Below are 14,396 nucleotides of genomic sequence, written 5' to 3'. Positions count from 1 at the left end.
TTGTCTTACCATTATAGTGGTTTGCAAGCCCTTTAAAAGCACTATCCATGTTTAGTTTATTTTGTATAACTCCTAGCACCCTGCAGAGGGATCTGCTCATACTGGAATCATAAAGAGTGTTTATGAACACTTATTTCTCTACAAGATAGGCATATAAAGATAGGCTAGTGTAAATGCACTTCGTAGAACTTGGTGTTTGTGATGCCTCCTTGTATCATTACACATTCTCTTTCACAGGAGTTTCTGTACATTTTCAAGGTACAAGAGCAGTCCCTTTTCATTAACAAGTTCAGTCTTGCTTTCTATTTGAATCTCAACAGTCAGTGAATTGTACCCTCTCTGTTGGTAGCCTCGTGTGCAAGCTGAACACAAGGACCACAATCCTGGCAGCAACTAACCCCAAAGGCCAATATGACCCCCATGAGTCTGTGTCTGTGAACATCGCCCTTGGCAGCCCGCTCTTAAGTCGATTTGACCTGATCCTGGTTTTGCTTGACACCAAGAATGAAGACTGGGATCGTATCATTTCCTCCTTTATCTTAGAAAACAAAGGTATGTGATGACAAATTATACTAACTGACAAAGGAAAAAAGTAGACGTAGCCAAATGAAACTTTCTTTGAAGAAAATTAAATAAATACCCAAGGAACCCTACCTACCAGGCAACAGAAAGATGCTTAGACTGAAAACAGTGAGAGGAGTGAGCTAATGAGCCCAGAACAATGAGCAGAGGGTAAAGGGCTTTTCTGTCTGCCACTGATGAGATTATAGTTGTGAAGATGTTTTTCGTGATGAAAGGGGACAATCTTATGATATATAATTATTATTCAATCCTGCATTCAAGGAAAACCATATGATGTATAATTTTTCACTTCTTGACACAATGAAAACTGGACTGAATTATGAAACAAATCTAAATATGGATTTCTCTTTAAATTAAGTTTTATTTACTCAAGTATTATTTTAAAATATAGGGCACACCGTAATTATTCTGAGTAATTTTAACCGCTGTAGGGAAGCTTACCTTTATTAAACTTAGATCCTAGCACTGTTTGTTCTAGAACTATAAGCTACACAGAGACAGGTCTAGATTTCAATAGCCACAAAACCTAAAGTTTACCTTTTTGAAAATGAGTACAAGAACTTTATCAAAAGCCTTAAAATGAGATGTTTACCTAGTGCGAGAATGTTTACTCACCTAACACCTAATGTGTACAGGTTACCCTAGTAAATCAGAGAAGCTCTGGAGCATGGAGAAGATGAAAACCTACTTCTGCCTCATCAGGAATCTTCAGCCCACGCTGTCTGAAGCGGGCAATCAGGTTCTCCTCCGGTACTACCAGATGCAAAGGCAGAGTGATTCCCGGAACGCTGCCCGGACGACCATCCGCCTCTTGGAGAGCTTGATACGATTAGCAGAAGGTTTATTTCGTTCAACAAATGAATTTTTTACTGGGTGCCCAATATGTACAAGGGGTTGGCACGATGAATTCAAAGATGAATAAGAATAATTTCTACTCTAAGGTGCTCAGGGTTGCTTATTAAAGTAAAGGCTCTGAACTATGCAACTTCCGCTGTTCTGGGGACTTTTATGGGTGTTGAGTGTAGTGTCAAAAAGAAAGAGGAACCTTTGTGATATCTCAAGACCTCCTATAACTTAATTCATTCCTTTAGGAAGTCTTAATTGCTGTGGTTTTGTTTCTCAGTGGCAGTCTGTTAGCGTTTTTGGGTTAGACACTGCCTTGTTTGGAATTGTTTCCTTAACAGGAAAGTGCCACTGACATCATAACACCAAAGTGCCCTGCCCCACCCCTTAGGTGTAAGAGTGTCCTGCTGACTTAGAGCTTACCAGCATCGCAAAGCTTTTTGTCTAACGCTGGTTTTTACATTTTGCCCTGCTTAAATAATTCAAAACAATTTCATATGAACTGACTGTACCATATGACATAATATATGCTTAATAAAAAGTTCTATAAAACAGACACACCTTACTTTTTTAAGGATTTATAGCTAATATTAGGGCAAGAAGTGCTGAAACTTTACGTTCACAAGTTTGGTAGTTTTGAAAAGCTCACAGATAAAGAAAAGGGCCAGAGATGAGAAATTAGTTTAATTTTATGTATTTCTTATAATAGACTAGAATAGATTAAAATGATTGAATATTAAATATATGCTTATATAGCCCCTTCCTTTCCTGGAGCCCAGAATACTTTTTCATACAAATATACAGAATTGCTATGGACAGTGCAGAAGGATTAGGCCCTTTATTAGAGAGCAACCTTAAAGCGAGTTGAACTTAGACTTTTGTACTTGTTCTGATAAAATTAATTTGTTATTAGTAGGTCATTTAGAATATATAAAATTTTTTGGAGGGGGATCAAGTACACTATTATATTTATCACCTCAAATATTTATTTAAGAAATTTCTATCTTTATAATTTTAAATGCATCTGATTTCCTTAGCTCATGCTCGCCTGATGTTCCGTGACACGGTAACTCTGGAAGATGCTGTTACGGTGGTATCAGTAATGGAGTCCTCAATGCAGGTAAGGACATTTTGTATTAATATTTGAATTGTAATTATAAGCATTAAATAAAATAGTATATCAGGAGTTACTAAAGTTTTCATGTTTTAGACCTCATACTTCCTGGCAATATATCCAAAGGAAACCATTTAAAATAAGGAGAAAATTTTCATGGAAACATTCTCAGCATCAGTAGCATTGCTTTTGTCCATCTGTGTAAAGGAGTGGGTCTCAGTCCTTTTTCTCCTTCAGACACCTAAGGGATACTCATGGTCGCACTAGTGAGAGTGTGGCTTCCTAGAGCAGTGCTTGCCAGCAAGAATAGGGGAAGAAGACTCCTGAAATGTGCAAAAGGCCCCCAAGTGATTCTCATTCAAGGCAGGGGTGTGAAGGGCTGGTCTTAGCCATCTGGGGTCAGTGAACGCTCGTGTGTACTTCTTGTATGCAGGCTGGCCTGGTGACTCTCCCTGGTATTTTACATTTCTCATACCTTCAGGGAGGGGCACTGCTGGGAGGTGTGAATGCACTCCACACTTCCTTTCCTGAAAACCCTCTGGAGCAGTACCAGATGCAGTGTGAACTTATTCTAGAAAAACTGGAGCTGCATGACCTCTTGAGTGAAGAGCTAAGAAGACTTGAAAGGTGAGAAAAGAAAACCAGGAAAAGTATATAATGGAAAAGCTTTATTTGGCATTTATGAAACCAAGGAAATATAAATTAAGTGGAAAATCTGGTCTGTACTGTCTGTAAGGGATTGTTTCAGTTATCCATTGCTATATAATCAGCTACCCCAAAATTCAGTGGCTGAAAAAAAAAACAACACTACCCCCATTGTTGTGCTCACTTTTCTGGGAGTCAGAAATTGAGGAGGCTCCTGGGGATGGCTTATCTCCACTCCACGTAGTGTCAGCCGGGGTTACTCGAACACCTGCATTCAACTGGGAGCTCAACTGGGATTGGCTCATCCAAGATGGCTTCCATCACCTGTGTGCTGTCGTTGCTGGGGTGGCTTAAATGGCCGGCGGCGGCTTGGCTCTCTCTGCGCTAGGGTAGTCAGAATTCTGCCACGGTAGCTTAGGACTCCAATACAGCAAGAGTAGAAGCTGCCAGGCCTCTTTCAGGCTGGACCAGGACTGGAGCAGCATCACTTCTGCCTCATTCTGTAGGTTAGAGCAAGTCACAAGGTCAACCCACAGACAAAACAGAGGGAAATAAACAGCACCTGCTGGTGGGAGGTGTGGCACAGACATATGGGAATGGGGAAACTGATGGCTGCCGTCTTCAGAGACCGCCTTTCAAAGCTACGTTTTCTTGATTTGCTGGTTTGGTGAACCTCGTGGAAAACACTGACAGGTTCTTTACTATATGTAGTAAACTATGTATAATTTTACTATATATAGTAAAATTTATAACACTGGGTCTCAATTATGTGAGAAGCACCAAATTAAGCTACCAACAGTTCATACCCCAGATGAGCAGTTGCTGTGGAATCAAGACACCTTGGTGAATGGGCTTTACCATAATGCCTGCTACTGGCACTGCTTCCTCTTCCCATTCTTTGGCTCACTGTAGGGAGCAGAGTGACGCCATTCAGAGAGATGCCTGGGGCTGCTGTCAAGAAAGAGGGAGTTAGACTGCAGGCGCAGTCTGCGCCAGGCCAGACCCAGGCTCGAAGGGCCTACTTGGCCTTATTGTTTTTACTCACTAGGAGAGGACATGTGCAGGGGAGTTTACGTAAAGAATTTAGTGTTTATTAATATTTTAATTCTATTCTTATTGTGTTTAAAGCTTTCTTCCAAACCTAATGAATATTTGACCATTAGTCCTTATATAACCCTGGTAAGAGAAATGCTCAGGTAGAAGACTGAGGCCCAGACTGGTTTAGGCCAGCCTAAGCTTGTATGCTGGGCAAGCTATAAAAAGAGATGACTACTACTGACCGTCACCTGGGAGAGGCCCTCCTGGTTCCCAGGCTGCAGTTTTCCTTTCCTGCATGCCCAAATTCATGACTTTCAAAATTTTATGTATTTAACAGTCAGACTAAAAAAATTCCCAGTGAGAATGATGTATTTTATGTTAAAGAAGGAAATCATCCTACCAGGTAACAACTGAGGAGTGACAAAGGGAATGTTTCAGAACTCACCTTTCTAAGAATTTGTCAGAACATGGACATAGGGGAAGGATTGTGTCATGTGTTACCTGAAGAATTGTTGTCTGAAACAGAGTGTTTGTATGTCCCTAAATACATGAGCATCTAAAAGTCTAGACTTTGAGCCTGTACCTATGAAACAGGCGTGAGGAACAGCAGGTGTATCCATTTGGATGTCATCATGGTCAGTGAGTGGCTGGATGATTGACCTGAACCTGGTCATTGCTGTTGTTCTCAAAGCTGGAGTCTGGTGAATGGAGCGCATGTGGAAGTGGAGCAGCTGCAGAAGGAGAATGTGGAGGCCACGCTGGAATTGTTGACTGGCATTTTCTCCTCTTCCCTCAGTCACTCATCCAGCATCATTCTCCTTCTAATTTATAAACCTCAGCACAGCCTTCCTGGGGAGGTGTAGGGCTGGCTTTGTCCAACTAATACACCAGGTACCAGCCTGCATTAACCTTGCACTTTGTATAAAATCAGTCCACTTTCTTTCGGTCTCCTGTTTTTTTTAATGACCCAGAGTATGGTGTTAAGATCAAAGCTCTTCCTTTGGTTCTATTATGGTTTGATGTAGCAGATCCTTTCCAGGCCTGCCCTGGGCTTAGCTTTGCTTTTGGAGACACTGCTCATTTTGACTGACCAGAAACTGATCATTTTGACTACCAAAAACATGCTGGATTCAGGAAGGGAAGGAATGTGAGACTAAGAATCAGTGTTATGTGACAGAAAAATAGCAATTGGACTTAACTAAATTCAGAATGACTCCCCTGCAAGGAAAAAAGAAAAAAGAGTAGGTGATGATCTAAAAGGTAGGATTCCACCTTAAAATGTTCTGTTTTTCTGGTATTTCTTTTTAATGCAGAGGGCTGTTGGGTATTGATCCTCAAAGCAACAAAACCTGGTACCCCACAAATGAAAGTCAGTTGCTCCAGAACAAAATCTAAAGCTATTCTTCACAAGGGAGAAAACCCCAAGTAGTGTATGGCTTTAGCCCCTTAAGAAAGAGTTCTCTATTCCTTAAGAAGATCACATATTACTCATAAAACTATTTGTATTTGTATCACACTTTTCTGGAAAATGCTTTTAGTGACATCCTGCCTCAAATGGTGGCCATTTTACTCACTTTAAATCAGAGTGCAAAGATGCTGTCTTTTATGAAGTTATAGTAAACTACAGACATTTTATGTAGGGGAAAATTTAATTCTCAAAGTCAGGATTAGACTAAAATAGTGAGCTAAATTATTATTCTATCCCTGAAAATTATTTATCTTTTAGAACATTGTTATGGAGCTTTAATAATTATTAGTATCCTTGACCTTAATTACTGCTGACAGTATACTAGGTAGTAATAATTTTGAAAGCTACTTTTTTTTTTTTGGTTGGTTGGTTGGTTGGTTGTGACTACAATGAACATGAATTTACAATATTGGTGTTTCCAAATCTAGCATGAGTGAATATAACCTAATATGTACATAATAAAATGTTTTTCCCAGTAGTAAAAAAAGAATATATGTTCTTTATAGATTATTTTGAAAGTAACAGTAATGAATTAATAAGGAAACAAAAAATCACATATCTTATTTCCCAGAGAAATCTGCCAGTAACATTTCAGTGTATTTAGTATATTTAAATTTAATGTGTTTCCTTCTATTCTTTTTTCTGTGGCCATACATGTTTTTAGAATAATTTATTCATCTGCTTTTTTATGTAATTCCTTTTCAGATTTAGTATATGGCAGCAAGGTCATGTTACCCCTTATTATGAAAAGGCATCTCTAGATTATTAGGAAGGGCTTTCTAAAGGACTTTTCTTTTGAGAAACTACAGTCTCTGTTAGAAATTGAACCTCTGGCATTATTTTTGTTTCTAATATGCACAAGATTTATAATGGATATCACTGACCAGATTCTTCATTCAGGGAGGGTCCGTAGGTTTTGACTCACATCAACTTGGTGAATAGCTGCCCAGAACACATTTGAAAAACAGCGGGGCTTTGCAGGAAAGATATCGCAGTTGTCTGGGGAAGGTCTGCCATGAATGTGAATGTGGGAGCCATGGGTACAGAGGAATCACAGTCTCTTTACTGTTTAGGAAAGTGACTTTTCAGATGTACTAAAATTCAGTACTGCAATTAGGTGAGATGTGAGAGATCATAATTTTTAGTTTTTCACTTTGGTTCTGATATGATCTGCAAACTTGCTACTAAGCACCTAGACCCACTTTCTTGATTAACAATAAGCTACTGTGCCTATCTTGTATTTACACATTTAACACGAGAGATAAGATGGAGCATTTTAAACTGACCTTGAAACAATCTTGAATTAAATGGACTTTTAGGGAGAAGGAAAATGTAGACAAACCTACTGCTTCATTTCCTTTATTTCACTTCAATTCAAGGTCAAATTAGAATCATTTTCAGATCACTTAGACTATTCTGATGAAAAAGGATAATTCCTTCTTGCTGTTCTTAGAGGCTGTATTTGGTGTTAACGTGGAAATATGTTGGACTTTACCCTTTAGATGGCATTTCAAACCTGAAGAAATGAGAAGGGTAAAGCAAATTTCCTTCCCTTCAATACGTATTTTCCTTATTTCTGCTATAGGTTACAGAATCAAAGTATGTCCCAATCCCAGCCAGGGGCATTGGAGGTAGAGTCTACTTCAGGATCTTCGAGAAATGATCCAGGGGAAGAATCCAGATTCCAAACATCCACACCACGAGAAATGAACTATGGTATACATACCTCTTCTACTGGAGGCAGCCCCAGTGGAAGCCCACTTCTTGATCCCCTACCTCATCTGGGACCTAATAGGTCAACAAGTAGAAAACGTTCAGCTCAGCACAAAGACAGCAGAGATGACAGTTTAGATTGGTTTGACTCCATGGAAAGTCATCAGATTGAACCTGAAAACACTGTTCCTATGTCTCCTGGTCTCAATACGACTGGGGAAAAAACGGCTTTGAAAAACTCCAACAAATCTCAGGGTAAGGAAAAGAGTGAGCCAGACCAAGGGAGCAAATTGGAAACTGGACAGCATCCAGCTCCAGGAGAGACAGAAGCTCCATTGAAGCCAGAGAGTGTTGAGGGTAAAAAGAAAAAAAAGGCAACCGTAGTTTCTGAAACAACAGGAACTGCTGGGGAACCAGACTCGGTACTGACTCATCACGTCCCCAGGAAACTGCACAGGCTGCGCAAGGAGAAGGCCCAGGAGTTGTGCAGAAACCCTACCAGGGCGCCCATAAGCCCTTCTCACCCTCCATCCACCCCTGTACATAGTCCAGAAAGGACGCTGGAAACTCTCAAAAGAAAGACACAGAAACCCCTCCCTCAGGTGAAAGAGCCTGAACCTGAAAGGGTTGAAAGTCTGGGTCTTCCAGTGACCAAACTAGCAAAGTTTACTTTCAAACACAAGTCAAAACTGATCCACTCCCCTGAAGACCACAGCCACGAGTCTCCTGGCACAGCTGACATAGCAGTTCAGAATCTGAAAATTTCCCAGCATGGAACAAGAGGAGAAGCAGCTCTGCTGGTGAAGGGTCCAGAAATGCTGACCTCTGCCTCAGGAAACGGAAGCTCAGGTCAGCTGCAGGGGAAGGCAAGGCAGGCGTCACGGCAGCCACCAGAGAAAGACAGATGGGGAGAGGAGAGGGAAAGTGCCTCTGGAAAGAGAGTTAGTCAGCCTGAATCTGAGCTTCGGAACGAGACTGGGCATTTGCATCTTACTTGTGAAAAAGACGAAAAAGAAGAGCTTTTGTGCATTAATAAAAGCAGCAAGGTTCATGCTTGCACATTAGCCAAATTGGCCAACTTCTCCTTTACTTCCTCCTCTGAATCTAAATCAGAATCCCTGCCTCCTTCTGAAAGTGAGAACTGGCGAGAGAGAGGCCCAGGCTGTCCTCCCACGACTACAGCTACCACGCTTGGCAGGAAAAGAAAGACTTTTCAGTTGGGGGGGTCCACTGACAGATTCAGTCTTTCCAAAAAATCTCTCTTTACTTTACCAGAACTAGAAGATGAAGCATTAGATTTTGATTGGGATGAAGAAATGAGAAAAAAGCCATGATCATGAAAATCTTGCTGGTCAAATTCCATCCTCCCCAACTTCACACAGCATCTTTCGGATATCCCCATGGTCTTTCTGTATGTACAGGCCTGTTGGCCATATTGAGTGCCCGTGGAGAAACCAGCTCCCCCATCAGGTCTCATAATTCATCTCAGGCTTACCTTCATGGCTCAGAAAGTTACTTAATCAATGTAGGTCAGTGTGATACCAGCACTGAATCAAATTAATTGACATTGTGCATAATTTTGCAGATAGAGGACTTGCATTCCCCAAAATGTTTGTTTTGTTTTTAAGGAGTGAGTCCTCCCAGGATTCTGTCCTTCATTCACGCAGCAACAAATGTCAGGAAGGTAGCATTCATAAAGCTAACAAGTTAGATGAATTCTTCTTCTATTTTTTCCTTATATTTTTTTTTACCCCATGATTTGCCAAGCACGGTGAGTATTTATTATGATATGACAAAATCATATGATTTTTCTCATTGTTTTTGTGTTTATTATGTGTAAGATTTAAGGTGACTAAGGCTTTTTTTCCTTTGAGACGCATCCTTACAATTCCATTGTATTTCTAAAGATCTGGCAACTGGTCAAATAGTAGCTTTCTGAAGTATTGACCTTTTGAGTTTTTGTTTCTTTCTCCAGCCCACATTTTGTGCTTCATATTCTTTTTCTCTTTTGGGGCCCTCCTTCAACACAACTTCAGTCCTGTTGGAAGGAAAGAGTGTGTGCCGTACTCCATCATGTATCATGGTCTCTACCAAGTAGTTAGTATGGAAATGTGATTCCTACTGTTATAACTCATTTGTCATTAAAACCAAGCAAATGACTGTGTTTGGTAGTAAAGTACGACTCAAGCTTTGTCTTTCTGAAGTCCTTTAAAATCACTCTTCCTTTGGATTCTAGCAGGGACCCTTAGGAATCCATAATTACAGGATTTATCTTCTGAAGTATGAATTTGTAAAAAAAAAATATAACAGATTCTTTCATTGTCTGAGGGACTTGTAGACCTGAAGAGTACTCAAAGTTATATGTACTTTGTTTAATGACTATTTCATTAATTTTATACAGAAAAAAATTAGGCACCCCAATTTTTTTGAGCATTTTACTTAAACATTAATTGCAAAATCAACTGGTTAAATTTACTGAAAAATTTTAATCTATGCGTACAAATTTAGTATGGATGAGTCTTTTGAAATCTTTAAATGCCTTAACTGATGAAAGATATTATTAGCAGTTAAGATAAAATTTATTATTATATGTTAACTTAAACTTATTCTAAAACATTAAGGCTATGGTTTTGATAATGTCTTTGTTATTTCTGTACTTAATAATTTCCTAGTATAGTATGATTCTTAATGTGATATATTCCTAATCTTTCAGCATTAGTACTTTCCTGGGCTTCAGTATTTTTACTAAAACTAAAGGAAAAGGAAAGCATCTGGGTTATTAACTAGTAGTTGACTCTTGGTCTGGACTTGGTCTGATTGTGTAGACTAGGTCTGATTGTGTTCAGACCTGAGCCACAGTGTTGAGCTGACTTTCAAATCCCCTTCATATAAATTTTGTCTTTGAAACTTGATAATGATGTAGTAAGCTTTACATGGTTGATAGCACCTAACCTGTTAGCTTATCATTTAGGGTATTTTGATCTGTTGTTTGTTTGTTTGTTTTACTACTTAAAAATGGTTGTATTCCTTATTGGGAATCTTGATTTTAGAGCTATTGTTTCTTTGTAATGAGTGATTTGGTTTATACAGTTAACTTGTCTCTTTAGGATATTGAGTAATTCATATTTTAAAATACAGTGTTGAATTATCTCTCTCTCTTAGTTTTTATATGAGACCATCATGTCACCTTCTACCTGGTTATTACTTGTACTCACCATGCATCCTATGTTTGTGCTAAGAATGCCATCCTATTTTTTATTCTAATAACTTCTGCCAGGATCACTTGGCCAACTCACAAGTTCCATGTGTTTATTCTTCAATGCTTACCCATATAAAAACAACTATATATGTAAATATTACAAACAGATATAATTATTAGAAGTAATAAAATACTCAGTGTGAACCCTCCCCTCCTAACCAAAAAATTAAACTTGTACCACAGCCTTCTTTTGTGTTGTTATTACCTTGTTGTGCTTATATTTGATGCTTAAAGTCTCACAATTTGCTCAACAGGAGGTCCCTTTACATAATGCCAGTATTCTCTTATGACTGACATTTCTAAAAACATCTGTGCTGTCTGTTCCAGACCTGGGTTGAGATTTTTCCCTGCTTCAAACCATAGAGTCAGCTCTCCCCAGGCACTGTATTTCCTTCAGCATCTAATGGTGTTGTAGACCAAACTCTTTGATTTCACAACTAAGATGGTCTTTTACATGATATTTAATGTATGTACCAAGGTAGCACATAGGTATCTCAGGGGAAATATGTACAGTCTCAGAAATCATATTTCTGGTCAGTAAAGGAAAGTGTAAAAATAGTCTTTAATTCTGAATCAACATGCCATAATATTTTTATTTCATACCAGTGGACTCCTTGACAACAGTTTAATAGTGAAAAATTATTTAAACACAATAAAAGTTAGTTTTCTTTGTGAGAGGACCAAACCAGATATTTCATTCTGCTATAAAAGAAATGAGTTTTCTAACACTGTAAAAGATGTAGTCTTCAGTGTATATGTGGTTTCTAAAATTTATAATAGGGATTTTATTATTTAATTTTTAGTGTTTCTTAAAACTATAGACAAAACAAACATATTATTCTGGTATCTTTAACTCGGGCCAAATTCAACCAAACTTGAAAAATTTTCTGAAGATATACCAAAACTTTAATAATAGAGATCTATTCTTGGTTGACAAATTTTAACTCCAGCAAACCTATATATTCTTTATGTGTCTATTGTACTTGATTTCTATGCCTTTCCTAAGTGCTAGCTGGTAGAATTATTAGAAAACCAGTTCTAGGGAAAAACTTTAGAGCTCACTTTTAGCCACTGCACCACATATAGGAGTTCAGACAAAACTACCCTAAAAATCTAGGTAGCTCACCAGGGACTACCCTGGAACCAGGTTAATCTTTCAGTTGCACCTTATCAAACAACCTAATTCCAAATTTAGCAAACTCAAAACGTGGAATGGTAAGCCAGTGTATATTCCTCAGTGTTCAGAATAACACCATTTGTGTCATCTTTCCATACTTTTAACATTCAGGAAAGATAAAAGAAGGTCCTGGCTCACATTAATACTCTTTCCAATAGGGACTTTGCTATGAGTGTCCCATCTTGCAGGCGGCATAGTGCCTCAGGTGTATGGGGAGCCAGTACCCACACCCATCCCCCTCACAGTGACTCAGAGTTCATGCAGGAAGCACATCCCCTGCCACTGAGAGGACATACACAGGAAGCTGTGGTAGCTGCCCCCCACGACGCCCTCTTCAGCTCTTAGAGCAGTTCCACTGTCTCTCCTCATCAAGACTTAGAAATATGTCTAAAGATAACATTTGTAAAAGTGAACTTAAATGTTAAATTAGGCTTAACAAAACTGATGAAGTGTGTATGTAAATGCTTCCTTGCAAGCCAAGAAGGGAAATGGGATATACACTCTGGGCCTGATCTCACCAGGAAGGAGGGTGTAACTTACTCGTCCTGTGAGCACTGATGGCTTTCATGCCACTCTATGTTTGGTTGGAACCTTAAATCTTGGCTGAGTGGAACTGCTAGAAAGCAAGCATTTGAGTCGGATGCATTTTTTTTGGTTGGACAAACTTAGTTTAATTTACAATTTCCATAATAAACTAAACCCTTGTTGAAAGAGGTTGCTTCATATTTCTGATCTAACTTTTTCAGTGCGTGCTGATGCGTACAGGAGGTCGGGTGGCACAGCAAAGTCAGGAATCGGGTGCATTGGGTCCTAGTACTAAATGATCACTGCCTGCAGTGTGACCTCGCTGACTCCCAATGATCTCGTCCATAAAAGCAGAGGATTAGGCATTTCTGAGTGAGGTATTCTTTTCTTAGATGGAAAGATATTTAGTGCAACATTCTTCACCATTAAAGTTGACATCTGAGGAAAACCATGCTGATGAATCTATATTCTGAGTGATTTGGTAACTTCAAATGTTAGTTTTTTGGTAGGATGTAAAAAGAAAAACACTTGTAAGAAAAAAGGATTGTTTATAGAAGGGAAAAGAACAACCATACAGAGTGTGGTGACGGTCTTTTTTCGATAACAGCAATCAATCAGCAAATGTTACGTGTGTGTGCACACGCGCATGCACATGTGTGCATGGGCCTGAATCCTGAAAGGTGTGTGAAGCTTTCTTCAGGAGCCCAACTGCCTTGTGGTGAGTTGAGTATCACAGGTAAGCTGAGTATAAGTACAAGCAGTGCAGCAGAACAACCGGGTGAAGGGCTGGTCCAGGCCCTGGGGGCCCATGGTGAGCCCTGCAGGCATTCCTGCCCTCTCTCTGAGCCAGGGGCCCCTGAGTCAGGTATTCTTGAGTTACATAAGAGGAAAACCTCACAGGCTGGCTGAATTAAAAGTGGGTTTCCTCTAAGGATATCTCAGGGAGTCATATTAAGGACAGAAAACAACGTAACCAGGCTATGCGGCCCTGGAAGTGGAAAGTACTCTCAGCTTCTCCTGGGTCCTCAAGGTCGCTGGGCACTGCTTGCTTGGTGAGTTCCATTTGCCGCCCCTCTCCAGGGTCCTGCTTTAGGTGCTCACTCAAGGCTGCGGCTTCAAATACATTGTGATTTCTGATCTGCCTCGGTCCGGCTCCAGCGGTGCCTTTCTCTGACCCTTCCAGGTAATGCCCCCTTGTGCATCCTACTGATCTGTGTTCTCCTTGCTTCATGTGGAAGAGAGGAAGGGGCACAAGGGGGCAAGCGGCCCCCTGGAACAAACAGCAGGCAGAGTCTCCAAGATTATGGGGTGGGAGGCAGCGATTGGCCAGTCTATCACACTTCTGTCTTCACAAGTGTTTTGACTGTAGGGTCTATAATTCTACAACCTTTATTGTCCCATCAGTTACTAAGTTGAGAGAGAATGCCTGTAAACATTCTTGGATCACCTTGCCCCAGGAAGCCATGTAGATTCCTGACCTGACAGCAAACAGCTCTGTTTCAGGATTGCCAGGCCACTTCGGCAGAACTGAAAGTACAGCTATGTTCAAGGCCACAGAGGGAGCTATCTATTGTCTCATTGGTTTCCAGGCTTCCATTTTTCTGTGCATATATTGATCATCAAAACTACATTATAGCGTTTAGAAATATTTAGATGGGAGTCAAAATAGATGGGTGCATGTGAAGGATATCACTCTGAAATACTTTAGGAATAACCTCTGCAGTTAAGATACATTTTAACATTTTCCAGATCTTCAATTCTATAACTGCCAGCAAAGCAGGGACTAGATCCACAGTAAGGAGAGGGAAATACATGTGTTACAGACCTACTTTAATCCTTTTTATAATTACAGGTAACCCAGAATAATTCTAAATTGATAATTCATGTAATATTGATATTTAATTATCCTATTTTATCATTGTTGGGAGATATACTGCTTTTTTTCTTTAAAAAAATATTGTTATTTATAGAGAGGGGAAGAGAGGAAAGAAGGAGAGATAATAATGCGTGGTTGCCTCTCGCACGCCCCCTG

At 39.7% G+C, this 14,396-nt stretch overlaps 1 protein-coding gene across 2 annotated transcripts in view; it reads left to right on the top strand.

The window, feature by feature from the left end:
- The window catches only part of MCM9 (minichromosome maintenance 9 homologous recombination repair factor), a 69,460-nt gene extending 59,548 nt beyond the window's left edge, over positions 1–9,912 (top strand). For both annotated transcript variants that reach the window (XM_054569879.1, XM_054569881.1), the window contains exons 9-13: positions 350–552; positions 1,218–1,421; positions 2,463–2,545; positions 3,021–3,166; positions 7,276–9,912. In XM_054569879.1, the coding sequence (XP_054425854.1) occupies positions 350–552; positions 1,218–1,421; positions 2,463–2,545; positions 3,021–3,166; positions 7,276–8,737 (2,098 nt within the window). In that variant the 3' untranslated portion in view covers positions 8,738–9,912. The remainder of the gene's footprint in view (positions 1–349; positions 553–1,217; positions 1,422–2,462; positions 2,546–3,020; positions 3,167–7,275) is intronic.
- Positions 9,913–14,396: the final 4,484 nt, after the last annotated feature.

Source organism: Pteronotus mesoamericanus, unplaced genomic scaffold (genome assembly GCF_021234165.1).
Source record: "Pteronotus mesoamericanus isolate MK-2021 breed Mesoamerican mustached bat unplaced genomic scaffold, CSHL_Meso_final contig_20, whole genome shotgun sequence".
Lineage (NCBI taxonomy): Eukaryota > Metazoa > Chordata > Mammalia > Chiroptera > Mormoopidae > Pteronotus > Pteronotus mesoamericanus.
The sequence above is the reverse complement of the archived record's forward strand: the minus strand, read 5'-3'. Positions and strand labels throughout refer to the sequence as shown.